The sequence below is a fragment of the Liolophura sinensis genome, chromosome 8, assembly GCF_032854445.1.
Source record: "Liolophura sinensis isolate JHLJ2023 chromosome 8, CUHK_Ljap_v2, whole genome shotgun sequence".
NCBI classification, from domain to species: Eukaryota; Metazoa; Mollusca; class Polyplacophora; order Chitonida; family Chitonidae; genus Liolophura; species Liolophura sinensis.
This window is the reverse complement of record NC_088302.1, coordinates 24511640-24531948: the sequence shown is the minus strand read 5'-3', so window position 1 is coordinate 24531948 and position 20309 is coordinate 24511640. Positions and strand designations below refer to the sequence as shown.

Here is a 20309-nt window from a genome sequence, read left to right as displayed (position 1 = left end):
ACAGCGACTGCATTGGTGAGAGACTCCTGGGTCATTACGCCGCGCTAGCGCGCTAACCAACTGAGCCCCCCATTAGAACATGCAACTTCAACGCTTCGAAACAATGCAGTGATTGGTTCGTCAAAGCGAAACCCAGCAGCCAATGTAATTGTCCGAATGCCTATCATACCAGCAGATTTAGTTCATATTAGGTGTACAGTTACACAACCGTTTTGGCCTCGGGATAAACCACTGAATGTTGGACAGTACAGGCGACTGTTCCCGCGTTTGGCGCACAAATGCAGTATTACAAAACAAAAGCACTTGTACAGATATCAGAGTTTACTTTGCAAGACCAGTGATGGATAATACAACATTAACGATAGTATACTTACCAACCATACTTTGCTCAGTTTGAGGAAAAGATGCTGACACGTAAAACTAAATTTGAATTTCAGATAAAACATACAAATGTATAGAACCGAGTTCACACCGACTGATAATCATAAACGCTCAATAACATTCACACTTTTTTCCCCCCATGTTTTGATATTGAATGACAATGAGGATGTACGGTCCGTTATTTATTGAGGGTCACCACAATATGTAATGAGTTTGCTGTACACAAAATATAACATGACCAAGCGATGAAACAGATTCACTCCACACCCTTGCTAAAACGTTAAGTAATCACTTTACAGTTTCTACTCTTAATAATATGTCTGCTAAAACGATGAAGACATGATACTAAGACAATGAAATGAGTTGGAATAGCAGAAGAACAGTGGAGATAAATAGCACAATAACGGACAGAGTCTATGTACACAATATATATATATATATATCAGTGATAACAAATGAAACTGGCTCTTATTTCAGTTCTGTTTATGGTGATATTTCTACTTTCCCAAGTTAAATGAAGATCTTTGTAGCTGATACTCAGTAAAAAGTAGGCAATGCTTTTTTGTTTGCGTAGATTCGCAAAAAGTTCGTGAAAACTGGATGTCACTGGCAAGCAGCCACAAAGCAGGCTTATTTGCAGTCTTCGTCACATTGTAAAGATAGCTCAGCTCAACAGGCACTTTGAGGTTGGTATTTTTTTGGCACAAGGCCGACAGGGTTATCTCCCCTGTTTGTCTAGGAGCCACACATCAGGCACTCGTCCTTGTTCTGTAGTGAGCACACCATGGCTGCCATGTTTTCTTCACTCTTCTCTGCAGTTGTTGGTGTTGTTGTGGCTGCTGGTTTCTTCAGCTTGGACTTATCTACAGTGAATTGGATGGCTGAGGCAGCCGCTTTGGTCCTGAGATAGTACATACCAGTCTTCAAACCCTGGAAAACAATGCACAGGTGGCTTTAACGCTCAGAACCAAGAAGACACATGAACAAGTCAGAACTCGCCAAAGAGTTGCTTTACAAGCGCCACTGCCCCCCCCCCCCCAACTATCTGCAGGTTGCTGGTAGACCTTCCCACATACAGAATACCATTGAATTACAATCCTAAAACAGTATCGACCAACCTTCCTGCCTTTGTTGAGTCGCTGCCCACACTTAACATCCAAGGTGGCCTTCTTGTATGCCCGAATGAGCAATTCTGGCGAAATCTTTAAACTTGAATCTCACGATGCTGCATTCCATTGGCCAGGTTACGTCTTTAATATTATAAATACAGTTTTCAGGGTCTCGTTGGCTCAGATGGTGAAGGTGAAGCCTCTACAAATATCAAGACCCTTTACCAATGAGGCCTCCTACCAGAAGTCACCTGTCATTGTTTCTTCACTGCCTTTTTCTAGTCCCGAGGTTTATCAGGTACTGGAAGGTTGCTGGTTTCCTCCACCCATAAATCAGTTTATATAAATTAACAATCAGAAGAAATCAATTAACACAGGTGTATGAGCACTAAAACACAAACGTCTGGTGATTTTGATAGTGATTTTTTTTTTCTGGTGATTTTTGATGAAGGTGCTCAAATTTTTACCTTTTTCCAGGCGTAGAAGTGCATGCTGGTGAGCTTGCCGTAGTTGGGTTCGGCAATGTGTATGTTGAGTGACTGACTCTGGTCAATGTATGCGCCCCTGTCTGCCGCCATGTTAATCACAGTCTTCTGGGAAATCTCCCACACAGTCTTGTATAGCTTCTTGATGTTATCAGGAACCTCATCTATATTCTGTCAAAGATGGATCATTGATTAATTTAAGACCATACTCAAAAATATTTCACTTCACTGACGGCAGCCAGCATCACAGTGGGCTAAAACCGAGTTGCTTGGTTACAACACCTGGCGGTCTGACTGTACACACCACTTTGCCATACTGTAAACCTGCCTGCATGATCAACAGAGTTAACATCAAAGCCAATTGCTAACGGTGGACGTTTCTACAGTGGCTTTCCTTGATATCACAGTTATAAGAAACTAGTACTTTTATTAGAAAACTGTGTTAAGACATCCCAAACAAGATTCGTCAGAAAAACTTCCATAGCCACTACCCATGGTAGTTGGTTGTCAGTTTTCATCTGCCACTTAGAAATATTACCACCGGGCAGCTGATGGGCAGGTGACATTTCCATCAGCCTCCACAGCCTGGATTAACCCGAGCTCACAAAGTTACTCACGTCAGCAAAAGTGATCAATACCATCTCTGAGGCACAGCCTACAGCTTACCTGTACAGATCCTCCGTGGGCTATCAGCTTGTTCTTAAAATCATCATTCCACAGGCCCAGTTCTGTGAGGTCCTTGAGCAGATGCTGATTGACAACCTACAAGAAGACAAATGGAAGTGGAGTATAAACACTCAATGATAGGACCATCGTTTTTAATCTGATCATTAGTTTTACTGCAACTGTCAAATGTACACATTTTGGTTGAAGATACATTAAACACTTCAAAAGTTATACATCACAGAGCAAAAAGCCAATAGGTACGTGATACATGATAACTGTGAAAACCAGTGGATTCAGAGAACAGGCTTTTCACATGTAAGACGGTTGTAGCTACATGCATGCTTTAAAGAAGTTTTGTGTCAAGTCACAACACCAAAATGTCCTCAAGCACCGTACAAGTGTTAAATGTTGCATGAACATACAGAATGCACAACACAGTAATCTCCCTTACCTGGAACTCTCCTGACAGCACCCTCCTTGTGTAGATGTTGCTGGTGTAAGCTTCAATGGATTCATTATTGCCTAAAATCTGAGCAGTGGACGCTGTTGGCATTGGGGCTAACAACAAACTGTTCCTCACACCATGCCTGCAACAGATGAGTGAAATGAACTCTCACACTTTCCAATTATGACTCTCAGGCTTTGGTTATAAAATAAATCAGTATCAAAGACTTGCTTCTTCATTAATTTTTTAGGAACTTGGTTACCGGCGATGTTTTTAATCTCTGTCAAAATAGTGATTTTCATGCAATTCTGCCACAAAGTCACATCAAACTTTCCACTTACATATTATTCTCACTTATCTCTTCTCAACAACCATATAGATAATAACTTTCTAGCATAAAATATTACAAATATTACACAAACAATTGTTTGGCTGGTAGCATACGTTAAGTCCTAACAAAAAGGGAGCATTTGTCTTAGTGGATCGGTCAGCACCCTTGGATTACCATCTGGTAACAGATCCTACAGCCCTCTGCTTGTCAAACTAGACTTACTTGGCTATCTTTGCCCGCAGTCCCTTCCAGTCCACATGGTCTGTGTCCTTCACACTCCACATATCATGCTGCAAAATCTACAACAAAAGTCCCAGTAAGAAATTAGAATGATGTTGCATGCAATAAAATGTAGTTTGAATACGTTAAAACTTTTTTCATTTTTGATACAGTAAATATAAAAACGTATTCAAACCACTTTAAAAATGTAAAGTAATGGGATGGGACGTGTTGTCAGTAATAGTTTTACCAAAGCAGTTTGTATACTTACACCCTTACTAACAGGACTGCCGGGGTAGGTCTCATAAGGTCCAAACGTCTCAGCCAGTTCACAGCTGGCCTCCAGTGCAGCAAAGTAAATGTTTTCAAAGATGCGCCTGTTTAATTCCTGAGCTTCTTCGCTCTCAAATGGATATCTCATGAGGATAAGGGCATCAGCAAAGCCCTGCACACCAATACCTATTGGCCTGTGCCTCATGTTAGACCTTCTGGCCTGGAAGAGAAAATTAGAGCAGTCAGTCATGCTTTTAATATTGGCTCAGTATTCTGGATTGGCTGTGAAAAAGAAACTCGGGATATGTAAATTTAATACTCCAGAAATCTTCCGACATGTACACTAATGAGAGCAGGCCCTTTAAATTTACACTGGTTTTTTTCATTTAGGTTTGCCCTGTCTCACCAACACACCTTGTCCTTACTAAAAGGTCAACAGTGAATCACCTACAATGTTCTGGATTTTTTTCAAAACACTAATCCTTCTGCTGTACTTAAGTTGGTGAAAAATCACACGAAACTTTAGTAGATTTAACAGGATTCCATGCGATTTTTTAAACTTTTTTTACAATTAATAACCCTTCACTTTTGTGAAAAACTTTATGAATTTATAGATTGAGAGCAATCTGAATCTAATCAGAAGCTTGTTTACCTCAGGCACTGGGTAGTAGTTGATGTCTATGATCTTGTTGAGATTTCTCACAATGACTTTGGTCACCTGCTGTAGTTTCCCAAAGTCATAGGTTTTGTCTGGTTTCACAAACATGTTGAGTGCTATGGAAGCTAGGTTACATACTGCCACCTGAAGAAAGATGAAAGACAAATGATTGTTACAAATCAATTTACTCTTTAGCCCTTGGTCATATTCACCATGCAGTCATTGGAGGCTTTTACATCCACTTTTGAGAAGATTTCAAAATAAATATGAATGAGTCTTATCACACATTGGCATTTAAATAACAGCAGGACGTCATAAGCAAGTTTTTTCTTTTCACATTTAGTCACAGAATCTGTCATTCCTGATGTAAATTACACTGATGCACAGTAGTCTTTGAAAAAAATTATGAAAGGAAACCTTGATCCTTTGAACAAGCATGTTATTAAACTTATCCATCGAATTTCCTCAACAACAAGTTTAATTTGGTTATACTTTGACATCTTAATACTCCACTGGTCAGATTTTATTGTCAATTATGGATGCAGACCTTTAGACTCATCCTAGACCTAAAATGAACGGTTCAAATCTGAGGAATACAAAGGTAAACCACTCAGCTCCATAAGACGGTCTATCAGTACAATTTTCGACATCCTACAAGTATCTTTAACCACTGGCCATTCACAGTTAGTGACCCATGCATTGCAAATTTGTCCATTTCTCCTCAAAACTTTCTCACCTCATCGGGACTGCTGTACTCCACAATCTCTGTACACAGGTTACTACACTTGATGGTGCCCAGGTTCTGCTGGTTGCTCTTTCTGTTACAGGCATCCTTGAACAGCATGTAGGGTGTGCCCGTCTCCGTCTGGGCTTCAATAATGGCATACCACAACTGCTGTGCCTTGATCGTTTTCTTGCCCTTACCCTCCTTCTCATATCTGAGCAACACAAACAGAAAAATACAATTCAGACCAAAAAAAACACAAAAAAATAACTACCCACTAAATAAGAGCCAGCAGTTTCCACACCTACATGTATTTATACCCCCAACCTGATGATCTTACTTTTCATAGAGTTTCTCAAACTCCTCTCCCCAGCAGTCAGCCAGCCCCGGGCAGCTGTGTGGGCACATGAGGGTCCACTCTTTGTTCTCTTCCACCCTCTTCATGAACAGATCTGGGATCCACAGGGCGTAGAATAAGTCCCTCGCTCGCTGTTCCTCCTTCCCAGTGTTCTTCTTACAGTCCAGGAAATCAAAGATGTCTGCATGCCATGGCTCCAGGTACATGGCAAATGCTCCAGGCCTCTGCGGAAAGGGGCAAACACAAAATACTTTATTCCCGGCTGTGTTGTAGTCTTAGCCAATTCTTTGTGAATATTCACCAAATACTACATGCATGCATTTGATATTCAAGATTAGGAGAAGCCTTCATAAAATCTTGGAGGCTATTTTATGTCTATTTCTTTCTCACAACTTACAGTTTGCTGTAAGTTACAACAAAATGCCACAAAAGTTTTGTGAGTGGTCCCTGATTTAAGTATTTGGTACTTCATGTTTTTAGAGTAAACTATGCTTTCTATCTTGTCCACAAGAGCAACCCTGAAGAAAAGCTTTGAGATTTAATAAGACCACTTGTTTGAAGTCCCTTTATAATATGAAAATTCAAATGAAATAATATGAAAAATCAGACAGCTATAAAAGTCTCATTACTCTATCCCACAACATACTGCATGCATACCAATACAAAAGATTTTCACGTGGTCCTAAAATAAGCTCTGAAGGGTAATGAAGATTTGCATGTAGACCAAAAATCCTACCTTATTCCCTCCCTGGTCCACATAACGAGCAGTGTTGTTGTACACCCTCAACATTGGAAGAAGGCCGTTAGAGCTCCCATTAGTCTGAAAGGAAAATAATTAAGCAAATGCAATGCCTTTTGTTTTGCATCTAAAACATCGGTTACAAGCAGAAGGTAATGTCTGCTAGCTGAAGTTTGAGATATGGCATCACTGTCTGAAGTGCTGAAGTCCACAGTTATTACACAGCATTATCACACTCCTAAACAGAATGATAGCATTTTATTATACATAGTGAAAGATGCATAACTCTCAGGTTGGTTGGACAGATATACAGGTATGATCAGATGTCAGAATTAGATCTTGTCACACTGTTTCAAATTTGTATAAATTTGTTTTACACCTGTCAGTGCGGGATTTAAAATTTTTTATAACATTAGTCACAGTCTTGTCATCATGACAACAGTTTCCGATTGTTAATAAGCAATAACATGTTGTGTAATCTTTAGTTTTTAACATCAGATGAGACTGGAACGATGATGCACACAAATCAGGATGAACAATCCTGAAACTGCTCTTACCCCTGCGATATAGCTGCCCTTCGAGCGAATGTTGTGAACATTGAGCCCAATACCCCCAGCACTCTTGGATACCAGAGCGCACTGTTTCAGTGTGTCATAGATTCCCTCAATACTGTCATCAGACATGGTCAACAGGAAGCAGCTAGAAAAAAAACAAAGACAACAGGAAGCCATGACTAATTTGTCCATAAATCACACTCTCCGCTGGTAAACCCGTTCTTCAACATTTATGGTAAGCAATTCTCCAGGTGTAATATTTCAATTATTATTTACAGATCTATAATTTTGTACAATCAATATAGTTATTAATATCAATATTAATTTAATATCAAAATTAATCAATATCAGTTGTTATTATAGCAACTGATTCTGAACAACTGAACAAGGGCAACACTTACTGGGCTGTAGATGTTATATTTTTGGAAAACATTTTTCTCTCAACCTTAAATTTCATCTGTTTTTCATTAGCCAGAATAAAACAAACAATTTGTACTGACTTACACTATTTTTTGATGGAGTTGGGCTACCCCTAACAAAGAACTATTTCAGGCTGGCACATACAGCTTTTATTGTACTTTTCCTGGAATGAACTATGTTTAACATAGCCGTCAGCTTTACTTAATCCTAATTTCTTTAGTTGTAAGAAAATATCCAAAAATATTTTCCAATTGAATTTTTCACCACTTTGCGTGCAATGATCCATACTGTCTGAATTCCTCAGCATTCTCCACAAGTATACACTCAGTCAACCACTTCTCTTTTACGTACACAACAAACAGTGCATTCTCGCACCGTTTTGCTGTGCAAAGGGAGATAACCCACTCACCTGGAGAGCTGAGGTCTGCTTGTCCCAGCGTTGAACAAAGTGGGTGAGGCATGTGTAAACCATTTCTCTGATAACAAGTTGTATGTCTACAATCAAAATACACCTATTTTCAATCTGCTTGCTACATTGGATCGTAGTTATATAATGTACAATATTTTGGACAAATTAAGCAAACATCTACATCCCCGCCCCAATTATGTAAACAGCAACTGAAAAATTGTTTTTCTCTTCCCTAGTTACAATGCCGTTTGGTTAACATGTGACCATTTTCATGAACAACTTGAGGGGCACATTTCTTTGCTCGATGTTCACAGAAATACTACAAAAACAAATAGTTTGTAGGCACAAAAATCAGAGTTACAGGAAGTAATCTGGGGAGAGTTTATTCTCAACGTGTTTTGGACTAATATCAAACTTGCACAGTGAGCTAGATTTCAACAGTCGTCGCCCTGGCTCTAAAGAAATTCCATTATTTCAAGAGATAAAACAAACCAACCTCAATTGCACCATCAATGTCATTGCCATGGATTCCAACAGAGACTCTCATCAGCATGTGTTGTGGACGCTCAGTCACTGTACAAACACACACAGGAAATCATATCAGTACAGCAACCTGTCAAATTTTCACTTCAAAAACACTAGCTACTCAGTAACAACCAAGACAACTGGAATGAGCAAACATCTCATCTATCATAGTCAGAAACCACTATTTTTTCTCTTCAGGTGTAAAAATTTTAATTTCAAACACCATTATATTTTTCATTATATTAATAACTTCTTTATGGATTTAAATTTCACTTGTGCCTTTTTATTTACTTATTTATTCACCTGAGTCGTATCCAATGGCATACTCAAGTATTTTTCACTTAAATATATGAATGACTACAGTCCGGTTTATTGGTGGAAGAAATTCCATCCTTCACACCAAAACCGTCTGAGATGACACGGGCTACCAAGTCTCTTACAGACTCACCACATTCCGAACTCACCATTTCCATTGATCTTTAACAAATAGGACCGCTCCAATGTCTGAAAGAAACAGAACAGAAAGCAATGATAACAATGATTAGGCCGCCAAGAGCTTCTTACTGCAAACAAAGGACAGTAGTGTAACTTAACGCCAACTGTAATCCCAAGCTCATAGCAGTGGTAATAAAGGTCCTATTCTCTTTAATGCACACCAGAAATTGGCACGTGCAACCATTTCAAAGTGGATTTAAGTACCCACTTCATTCGGCAAAGTGCCCTGTGGAATGGACCTATCTGGCCTTTTAATTCAACGATTAAACGTTGAGGCAGGTAAATATTAGAAAATTGTTGAAAATTATAGACCTCAGCATTTAATTTAATTGAACTAGTATGACCAAGACAGGAGAACGATCAATTTATATCATATATGTTATGCTTGTGCTTCAATGTGTCATCCATTCCATTGAAGGCATTTTAGTAGGTAATGTTTAGCTTTTGTCAAATATTGGCTGTAGGCAGGTAGATTAAGGCTATTACCTGCCCTGATGGCAGGCCCTTTCAAGTGAGGGCAGGCTGATTTGAGGTGCAGGCTGAACTGATGGCAGGCACTAAAAAAAAAAATCAAGTTACACTACCATAGCTACCCCTGACCATGAGACGGAATTTCAGGACACCTGCACTTGATGTGCTTAAAGCCTCCATACACAGCAATATCAAAATTAATGAAGCAGAATGCATGGCCAAGACCCATGAACCCAAACATGGAAAAATTCATATGTAATGAAGCTGGCACAGTAGTTTTCAAATGTTAACTTACCTTGAAGCCAAAATAATTGTAGCTATAATCTCGGTCATAGATAATGGCAGAGTTCAGTTTCTGAAAGAGGTAAAAAAGAATATTTTTTTATGTTAACATCTAGAGTCCAAAAAATAACTTTTCACAATTTCAACTGAAAGGTTTAAAATAAACTAAGATAAACCAGAAGACAACCAGCAATGAGAAAAAGAAAACGTTTATTTCATGTTACACTACAAACTTTGTATTCATTTCATCATTGTTTAAATAACCTTTGTATGCGGGACAGTTGACAAAATGATAATGAATGACAAAATGCACCTACATCAGCATTATCCATTATAATCTTGTAGGTTTCCTCAGATATCATGGGGGAGTGTTTGCCAGTCTTAGGGTTCACCCAGTTGAAAAGGTCGGTCATTACATCTGTAAATTAAAATTCCAGCATGTCCCTTACAGCTTGATTGACAGCATATGAAATTGTTCCCAGAGATGCATAGTCACACAGAATCCTTCAACTATGCATGTTTAACGGATCTCTCTAGATGTTAAGCAGTTCTGCTTCTTTGTGTTATTACTGCCTTAAATTTGAGGAACTCATAACTTTTTTTTTAAAGTTACGGGAAGTCAGTTAACAATGGTTGAAGTTCTGCTTCTTTTATGTTGTGTTATTACTGCCTTAAATTTGAGGAACTCAACTTTTTTTTTTTAAAATTTACAGGAAGTCAGTTAACAATGGTTGAGCCTCTTGAAATCACTCAGAAGTAAAATGACTTATCAAAAAGTTTGTACCGCACAGTAAGGCAATATTTTAAAGATGAAACAAATAGGAGGATCACAAATCATGTACAGTATTATAACTACAGGTACATGGAGTAACTTGTTCGGTAGGACTTGAACAGCATATGTATGCACGATAAATATTCACTCACAACAACTTTCCCAAATAAAATCCATTTACAAAGTGAACCAAGTACATTAAGTTAAATCTCTATGGAAGCAGTCATGTGAATGTATGATATTTATTTATTTGATCGGTGTTTTACGCCGTGCTCGAGAATATTTCATTTATACGACGGCGGTTAGTATTATGGTGGGTGGAAAATGGGCAGAGCCCGGGGGGAAACCCACGACCATCCACAGGTTGCTGGCAGACCTTCCCACTTACAGCCGGTGAGGAAGCCAGCATGAGCTGGACTTGAACTCACAGCGACCGCATTGGTGAGAGACCCCTGGGTCATTACGCTGCGCTAGTGCGTTAACCCACTGAGCCATGGAGGCCCCTGTGAATGTATGAACTGAGATTGGCTGAACACCTTCCACTACTGTAACATGAGTTTAAGAGCAACTGGAATACCTAGACGAAAATGTATCTGAAGACCTATGCAAGGTTATGATATCATGCCATGGATCACCTGATTTGTGAGGCCTACAGTCTGAATACTGTAGATAACATTCGTTCCCAACACTATGAAGAATCTACCAATGCTGAAATCAGAGCACAATATCCAACAACCCACCGCTAAAACACTTCTTTGTTTCCTTGTGCAAGTTCGAGACCGCAACTCGCGCAGCCAGCACAGCATAGTCCGGGTGTTTTGTGGTCATGGTCGCTGCAGTTTCAGCAGCTAGGTTGTCCAGCTCTACTGTGGTCACTCCTTTGTACAGACCACTGATGACCTTCAATGTTATCACAGCCTATGAACAAAAACCATATGGTACATAATCACAGATTGATATCTATACAAATATGATTTTCTGTCAGACACAATCCAAGCACAATGTATCTTTGGGTCCAGAGTTATACACCTGGAATGTGCGAGTAGAAGGGGGTGGAGAAAAGACCTACATACACAGAGATTCTTTCCTCTGTAGTTCGTGGGGAAAAAATAAGTCGTCGCCTCTCGCCAACTGCGACAGTATGAACCATTCTGGCGAGTACCTGGGGTTCTCTCAAGGCAAGTAATGTCTCAACAATGTTTATTTTTCATAAAATTCAAACATAGATATAAATCTTGCCCGAGTGTGGATTTAAAGTTACAACACTGCTACCCAACATAGACTGTAGGCGTCAAGTTAGACAAGTCGAGTCGGAGCTCCCACCGAAAGCCAGACATTAATCTCTGCCTCATTCCCCTGTAAAAGACATGCTGATATGACATGCGCATTTGAATCCCAGGCAGCAGAGGGATGTTTAGCTACCACAAGAATCCATGTAGTACCGATGAATCCCTCTTACCTAATACCATACAAGTAGATATACATGGGAATTGCCCAAAATTCATAACATTCTAGAATAAACTTATTACTTCCCCTTTTTCTCAAGAGGAATGAATTTGAATGCAGTTAATACATTTAATTAATACAACCCATGTGGATTTTAGGCCTATTTCAATAACTCACTGCCAATTTTATACTGTATTTCACATTCATTGTACTTTGATAGAAGTACCATTTTTTTTCTATGGTAACCTGCCAGATAGGACAGGTAAACTCTTCTTTTACCTGTCAAACAGTTCTTAAATAACTGCCTTCTTGGGGGTCAAACCATGATAAAAAGGTAGTTGATATAGGCTAAATCCAAATGTACAAAAGAAGACAACAATTCATTAATTTGTGTTTTAATTATTGGCAGTATATCGTATAAATCTAAAGTGTGTGCATATGTTACCAGCTGTCATCGTCGTCATATTTTTATTCCAGTGCATTAGCTTCTCTGTTCACAAAATCATAGGTGCATGTCAGAAACTGAAACCTTGATGATACTTTAACATAGAGACAATCCATGGGGAATTGAAATCAGACATTTGAGAGCGATATTAGGATAATTTTGTGCAATATTGAAGCAGAACTTGCAGTATATTAACCAAAAAGGGCATTCTTAACCCTTTGCTACATCTTCACGGCAAACACTTAAGAATGTCACAAAGACAGAGAACAGCGAGCACACCGTTCACTGTGGAGATTTACTTTTTATTTTAAAAGGACTGTCTGCTTTAAATCTTGCACGCATGCTAGCTTTCAGGAACCTAGGCGTACATACAAATCTTCAGGCGTATTCAGTACGCTCTGCTTGAATTTTAGAAATAAATTATTTAATTTTTTAAGCGCATTTACGTCCCTCATCTGTAGCATTGCTGGCACCAGGAGAAAGCTCCAAATCTTTCTCTTGTTTCCTTAATTCAGTTTGAGATGTGCTAAGCTGTAAAATTAGAGTCCTCAAAACACACATTTTGCAGAAACTGACCCAGAAAGCAGTGGTGTAACTTAACGCCTGCCCACATGCCGAATGCAGGCAAAAATCTCTGCGGGTATGTTAAAGGCTCGCGCAGCCTGCCTGATCGGGCATTCATTATTTGTCGATACCCATTTTCATCGTTACCCTTTCAATCTTCTGTTGTTGTTGTTTTAAACTTGACAAATGTGCCTCTGCAACACGCAAGAGTTCCGCCAATGGGTGAGGAAGTTTTGTGTGTCCTCTGTCACTCGGTTCCTTGCAGTACAGTAACCATGATGCATACATCCAGTACAAGAAGCCAGGCACAGGAGAGTTTGTATTTTAAGCGTCAAATCCTTTGCTAATGAGAAGCTGCAATCTTGTGGCATGCACCGTTTTCCAACGAACATTGCTCCAAAAAATCCAAACAAAGGTCAAGCTACCGGTTCTCTATCATCTGATCGCAATAGGTTGTACAACCATAGTTCAATTAAGGTGAATGTTGAGGTCTGTTTTCAAGAATGTCTGATTCTTAATTCGTAATGTAGGCACGAAGTTTGCTGTTAAATCCACTCCAAAACAGGGACAACACACAGATTTCCAGAGTGGCCTAGAAGAGATGGGTCTTTTCGCTCACTCCAAGTTTCAATCAATTTCAGACTAGTTATATGCAGAAAACCTGATAAAGTGTTGACCTTTTGCTTTTCAATATAGTGGTGTCCACGTGAGACGCATTGGGTTCTTCCAAAATCTGGATTGTACGTAAATGAGTGCTTCAGGTTTAATGTCATACTTAACAGTTTTTCAGTCATACGACAACGATGGATTGTATGTGAGGCCACAGGCAGAAAACATGGATAACGAAGCAGATGTGCACACGATATCTGCAAGCCTTGACTCAAACACTTAGAATCGACTGACTCGGCAAATTGTTCTTTCTATTCTACATCCATGATATCCATGAAATATCACTAGTTGGCATGCAAGACTATTTTTTTCACGGTTCTGAGATTTAAGTACACCGACTTGCCATGACAGCACAAAGTTATTTTGACATGAGATAAGGAAATATTTCTGTGGATTTCACCTATTCTTTTTAATGTACACCTGAAATGGGCGAGTGCAGGCGTTTCAAAGTGTCTTGCGAAATGGAACTACCAGGCTTTTCAATTCAACGATTAAACATTAAAGTAGGTAAATATTCGAAACTATAAAATTATAGACCTCGCGGTTTAATTTAATTGAACTGTGATTTGTTAATTTTTATGACACACACATGTCCCAAATGGTTGGTTGATACCACTGTTTTTCATTATCGGAAGAGAAAATTTTTACTCGAGACAAAACACTTTACGACTTGGTTTCCCGCGATTTCAATCTTCACAGAACAAAAAACCGGGAATACTTACGGGGTCGACAAAATCCGGGTTAAGACCATAGCAAAGCTTTTGAACCCTAGAAGTGATCTTGTCAAACATGACACTTTCTTTCCTTCCATCTGCAATAAATAAGCATTTTGTAAAGAATCAAATACAAAACAGAAATAATGCAAGATCATCGCACATGCAGGGTTGAAGTTGGAATCGAAGGACGAAGTACGATACGTTCATTATGCTGGACCGTTAAACAAATCGACAAAATCACCAAGTCTGTTCTTGATTTCACTTACAAATCACTTACCTCGTTTGTGAACAAACATCTTGGACTGATAATTTCGGGGCACACGACCGAGGACTCGGAGACAGAGAACACACAACCTCACCAGGTTGAAACAGGCGCCAAACTGATGGTCACAATACAATCCTAGTACGTTGCATTTCGCGCCCTATGTGTTGTCATGCGCTCTACACCGTCCTCCTGATGGATGCCCGTTCTCCTGGTGGATGTACTTCCGTTCCACTCGTGGACGAATACTGGTAGCATTTAGCGCGAGCTCTTCAAGGGGAGGTCACCCCCTGACAGAACAAAATAGTCTCCCTTACACTTCATGTCAAACATTGCCTTGGACCTGAGATGCGTTATTTTTAATATCAATAAGTGTTACATATTGTAATTTATTGTTAGATAACCGGCATTATGATCAAAGCTTTAACAAGTATTTATTTATTTACATATTTATTTATTTATTTCATTGGTGATTAACGTAGGGCCAATTCAATAACATACTAATAATAATTCAATAACATAGGGGCAGAACGATCGAATAATGTATACTAAAACTCGAACTAATGTAATGGCGGCCTCTGGACCTTCGCCTTTTGTGCTGGAATAGTCGACCGATGGCCGTACCACTTTCAAATAACTTTGGGTGTGGCTGGGCCAACACGCATTTTCAAACATACTGCATGGGCTCTCCGTGGCCAAGTGGTTATTGTGTTAAGGTAGCACTTCGGTAGTACATCGATTCAGGAGCACCTCGATATTGCTGGCACAGCGAGTTGAGTCCAGCTCATGCTGGCTTGTTCTCAGGATGTACGCGGGAAAGTCTGACATCAACCTGCGGATGGTCATTTCCCTTCCACCACAATGCTGGCGGCCGATGAATGAGTGGAAAATATCCTTTAGTACGACGTAAAACACCCATCAAATAAATAAATACATAATAAGTTACATTGCCTGTATAGGAAGGGACCTACTGTATATAGCCACATGCACCGTGTTTTACCGACATGGATGAAAATGCTGCACTGTACACCACAGTGCATGGTCACCGCTAAAACTGCGCACACTGTACATTAGCACCCTTTGTGAACCGGAGCTTCACCCATGCATACATTTGTCACTAATATCGTCGCGTCAACAGAACCAAATTCTCCGTAATGGTCTATTTATACATCTGTCGTTGATATTCGTGTCTTCTACGTAGCTACGGAAATGGAACATGCTAAAACATGTATGACGACGCACTCTGCAACAGTAGCCAATCATTGCGGCGCGGCGGGCTGTTACAGGAAGGCGATGTCGTCATTCGAGCAGGTCACCGTGCTCTGTTCAGTGACTTTGGATAGCCTATATTTATTTATTTATTTGTCTGATTGGTGTTTTACGCCGTACTCAAGAATATTTCACTTATACGACGGCGGCCAGCGTTATGGTGGGAGGAAACCGGACAGAGCCACGACCATCCGCAGGTTTCTTGGAGACATTCCCACTTACGGCGGGAGAGGAAGCCAGCATGGGCTGCACTCACACCGACCGCATTGGATCATTCACTGGGTCATTACGCTGCGCTAGCGCGCTAACCAACTGAGCAACGGAGACCGGAGGGATAGCTTATAAATTATACAGATATAACATGAGTGGCGCTACTGTAACATTTGCTGACCATCAGCTGTATATCTACAGCAGGTGAAGTATGACTATGCAAGGAGAGAGCTGATCGAGTGCCCGGTTGCAGAGACCAATCCACCGAACCTGTCTTTTTACTCAGTCAGCCTATTTGAGTCAATGTGATATACATAAGGCACACATCTTTCTACATAGGCTTATGCAAATATGCTCGCGCCGTGTACATATGTATATTTTTTTAAATCGTTCACAGTTCGAATGATGTTAATGTCAATTTATGCAGAATTTCCAGCCCAACAAGGCTCTTAAAAATTCAGTAAGACTCTGGTATATGGCCGCTTGCGCAGTTTAGCGTTTCCAGGGGACGTAAGGGTACCACTATCGGAGAGTAAAGATGAGAAACAACTGGCTTGCTTAACTCTCAGATGAGCGATAGGCCTTACACAAGATCAAACAAAGAAACACGAAGACGCTTGAATAAGTTCAATACATACATTTTAACAAAATAGACAAATAATACAACTGACAATAATATACAAAACAACACCAATAATTACACACACATATAGCCCACGTAAATACAGAATCCACAGTTAAGATGAATCCCTCAACCCCAGTCGGATGATAGTCTGATAAGTGGTTTATTCCCCAACTGCCCGTGAATGTATAACTTCTCAGAACGGGCGGGTTGACAGAAGCGTCAGTGATGTCGAGCTGTCGATGTATGTTTCCTCAGAACTATACACAATGTCACTTTCAGGATAAACTGGGATGAAATGTACCTAATGGCACAAAGAGACAATGAGCGATACAAGCGCCAAAATAGCAAATGGCCCAAACACAAGCTCACAAAGTGCTCCGGACAGAAATTTGAATATAAATGACGAATGTCAAATGGCGTGAAAGCCGGTATCTCCAAACCCAGCAAAATCTTTACCAGTGAATGATAGTAAATGTGACAGCTCTCATTTGGACTTGAGTGAATGACTGCGAGCTTCATAACTTCGTCGCTCATAAAAGAAAATTCCGGATGGTGTGGTCGTAAGCATATTTACAACACCGATACATGTTTATTGAGGTAAAATTGAGGTCGCCCAATCCTGGATAGTTAAAAAACAATGCTACAAGTTGTTCAGTTAATGTTAATACTTTGGTTGACTGAATTACTGAGTTAAGACGTACATCATAAGATACAAATGCCGTGTGCCTTTCATTAACTCAATGCCCATAATTTGTACGTACTTCCCTCCATCTGCGTTTCGATCGCCACGATCGCTGTTGGTTCTGACAAAGGCAACATGTAGACAAGAGTGCGTCTAGATGGCGGATAAGGAGCCTCCTCTTTAACTTGAAGAGCCTAGAAAATGGATCTTGTTGTATTGGCGAGTTTGTTCAACAGTCTGGCCTCGTTCCTGTCTCCGGAGACTTGTCATATTTCCCTGGCGTTAAGTGAGAGATGAACGTTTCCAAGGTGTCAAGAACGTCGAGCTGTACAGATAGCGCAGCCACATTGAGCGCTGAGTGGAAACACTCTTGCTAAGTTAGCTGACCTAGCAGAAAGGCTAGAGAGAAACGTTTAAAGACGACTAGGAACAACGCCAATATAGTAGCTTTCTGTCATAGGAAGTCGAGTGTTTGCCGATCGAGTCGTGCTGATATTTAGACTCCGCTGGACGCGTCACTTTGCAAGTTTTCTTGCGGAATATGCCTACCTGCAGACGCCGTCCCTTTACAGATGTGTTACATACAACCACTTTCCTATAAATCAATAGCAGTGAAGGTTCTTATCGACCTAGTGTTAAACATTGTTTTGGGAAATTGGTCTTGCCATATATTTGAGAATGAAATTCCATTTAACCACCTCTATACACGTCCGCGAACAAATGATGTCAAACCGGAAATCAAGGTCCAACATATACATGCTTAGGGTATATATTTATATTCGAAGCAAACGTTTGTAGCTGTGGCAGAAAGCGGGTAAATACGACACCTGCCAGCAGAATTTGGCTGGGCTTTGCGGAATTAAATATGCATTAATCAAGCACCCTTACATATATAACTATATAAAGCTATATATATATATATATATATATATATATATATATATATATATATATATATATATATATATATATATAACTGTATGTCTGGACTGCATGGACTGTGTGTTATTTCCACATTTCCTGACATAGTTATATAGATAACTGTTTAGAATCAAACATGTCATCCACTTTCTGTATGCATTTGTGTATGCCTTTGTACAACGATATAGAGGCGTTTCTGGGAAGAAACGGGCTCAGTCTTGAGGGGGTGGCGGGGAGGGGGGGGGGGGTCATGTTTACGGCTTAAAATTGGTCAACACTATTGTATGTACCTAAATTGGCGCTCATGCAGCATAAAACAATAGACCAGGTACTGATCGTTAGGGTGTTATGTGCCACATTTAACTGTTTGAGCACCATGGCTGGTGTCTTGGGCATGACGTTACATTGAGGTAGCAATTATTATGGATTAGAATTATGGTCTGGATGAGTTTATTTCCACGCGTGATTAAAGCTGTAAATGTGTAATTAATGATGGATACTCGGCATCAGTCAGGAATTAAGGAAATTTATAAAAATAAATCATAATTAATGGAAAATTTAAATTTTCATGATTCTCCTGTAGTGGGAGGATGATCCTACAAATGCCCCTGGGCGCATTCTTATGTCTTGACCATAGCCCTCTTGGTCAACTGGTTTTCCCTTTCATTTTGTCCCATACAATGAATGAATGTTTTTTTTTTCTTCTTTTTGGTGTTTTTTGTGTTGCTCAGTGTTTTTTTCTGATTCGAACGGTTGGTAGGTCGGTAAAGGCAAAGTGCTACCGCCACTGAAGTATCACACCTGACATGACATTGCACCTAGTCACGTTATACTGACACCGGGCCAGCCAGTCCTGTTTTCCTTGCTCTAACCTCTCAGATCTCCCGACTTGGAGGCGGACGCTCTAACCATTAGGTCACCTGAGTGCAAGACCATCAGTCTTTCGTAGGCGATCGGAATTATTGCAAATTTGCTAATGTTGGTTTAGACCTCCAATTTTCCTATACACTTTTATGCAGTTTTCAGAGAATTGTTCTTTCTTTTTTTTGTTCATCATTTAATCAATTGGCAGATTAGTTCAGTGACTGATTGACAGATTAGTTCAGTGACTGATTTACAGATTAGTTCAGTGACTGACTGACAGATTAGTTCAGTGACTGATTGACAGATTAGTTCAGTGACTGACTGACAAATTAGTTCAGTGAGTGATTGACAGATTAGTTCAGTGACTGACTGACAGATTAGTTCAGTGACTGATTGACAGATTAGTTCAGTGACTGACTGACAGATTAGTTCAGTGACTGACTGACAGGTTAGTTCAGTGACTGACTGACAAATTAGTTCAGTGACTGATTGACAAATTAGTTCAGTGACTGATTGACAGATTAGTTCAGTGACTGACTGACAGATTATTTCAGTGACTGACTGACAAATTAGTTCAGTGACTGATTGACAGATTAGTTCAGTGACTGATTGACAGATTAGTTCAGTGACTGACTGACAAATTAGTTCAGTGACTGATTGACAGATTAGTTCAGTGACTGACTGACAGATTAGTTCAGTGACTGATTGACAGATTAGTTCAGTGACTGACTGACAAATTAGTTCAGTGACTGACTGACAAATTAGTTCAGTGACTGATTGACAGATTAGTTCAGTGACTGACTGACAAATTAGTTCAGTGACTCATTGACAGATTGGCAGATTAGTTCAGTGACTGATTGACAGATTAGTTCAGTGACTGATTGGTTATTGGATTATTAATGGCTTGGTTGTTCCTTTTATTGGCTGGTTATAGGTGTGTTGGTTGATCGTGGGACAAACCTCGCACGAAGGACTTTGATTAAAGTGTCCTGAAGTAAACAAATACGCTTTAATAGGCTGCATAGAAACGTTTTGCTAATGTAGCCTATGATTTGCTAGCTGAATATGACTGTCATCACAATGAAACGTTTTCTCAACACTTGAACATTACCAACTTTCCATCGGGCATCTCGGAAGATCTGACCTTTAACCTGCAGCTATTATTCCGAACTTTTACGAGGTGTATGCTCTGCTCTTGACAAGCAATAAGCCAAATAACTCCCAATGTTTGTGTTGGCATTTCTTCACGTGGAGATGTCTTATTGGGACGTGCTATTTTTTCCTTCAGAACGGAATGACAAATAGACATCCACTAGAACT

At 39.9% G+C, this 20309-nt stretch overlaps 1 protein-coding gene across 1 annotated transcript; it reads right to left on the bottom strand.

The window, feature by feature from the left end:
* Positions 1–311: 311 nt before the first annotated feature.
* Positions 312–15628, bottom strand: LOC135472138 (ribonucleoside-diphosphate reductase large subunit-like). The gene is made up of 20 exons (XM_064751499.1): positions 15390–15628; positions 14434–14708; positions 14163–14251; positions 11057–11234; positions 9862–9962; positions 9558–9617; positions 8761–8800; positions 8268–8344; positions 7772–7857; positions 6946–7087; positions 6386–6469; positions 5632–5873; positions 5304–5505; positions 4562–4711; positions 3908–4129; positions 3640–3716; positions 3093–3228; positions 2642–2737; positions 1958–2146; positions 312–1311 (listed from the first exon to the last, which is right to left on the bottom strand). The coding sequence occupies exons 2-20, from the start codon at positions 14450–14452 to the stop codon at positions 1117–1119; spliced, it is 2385 nt and encodes a 794-aa protein (XP_064607569.1). The 5' UTR covers positions 14453–14708; positions 15390–15628; the 3' UTR covers positions 312–1116.
* Positions 15629–20309: the final 4681 nt, after the last annotated feature.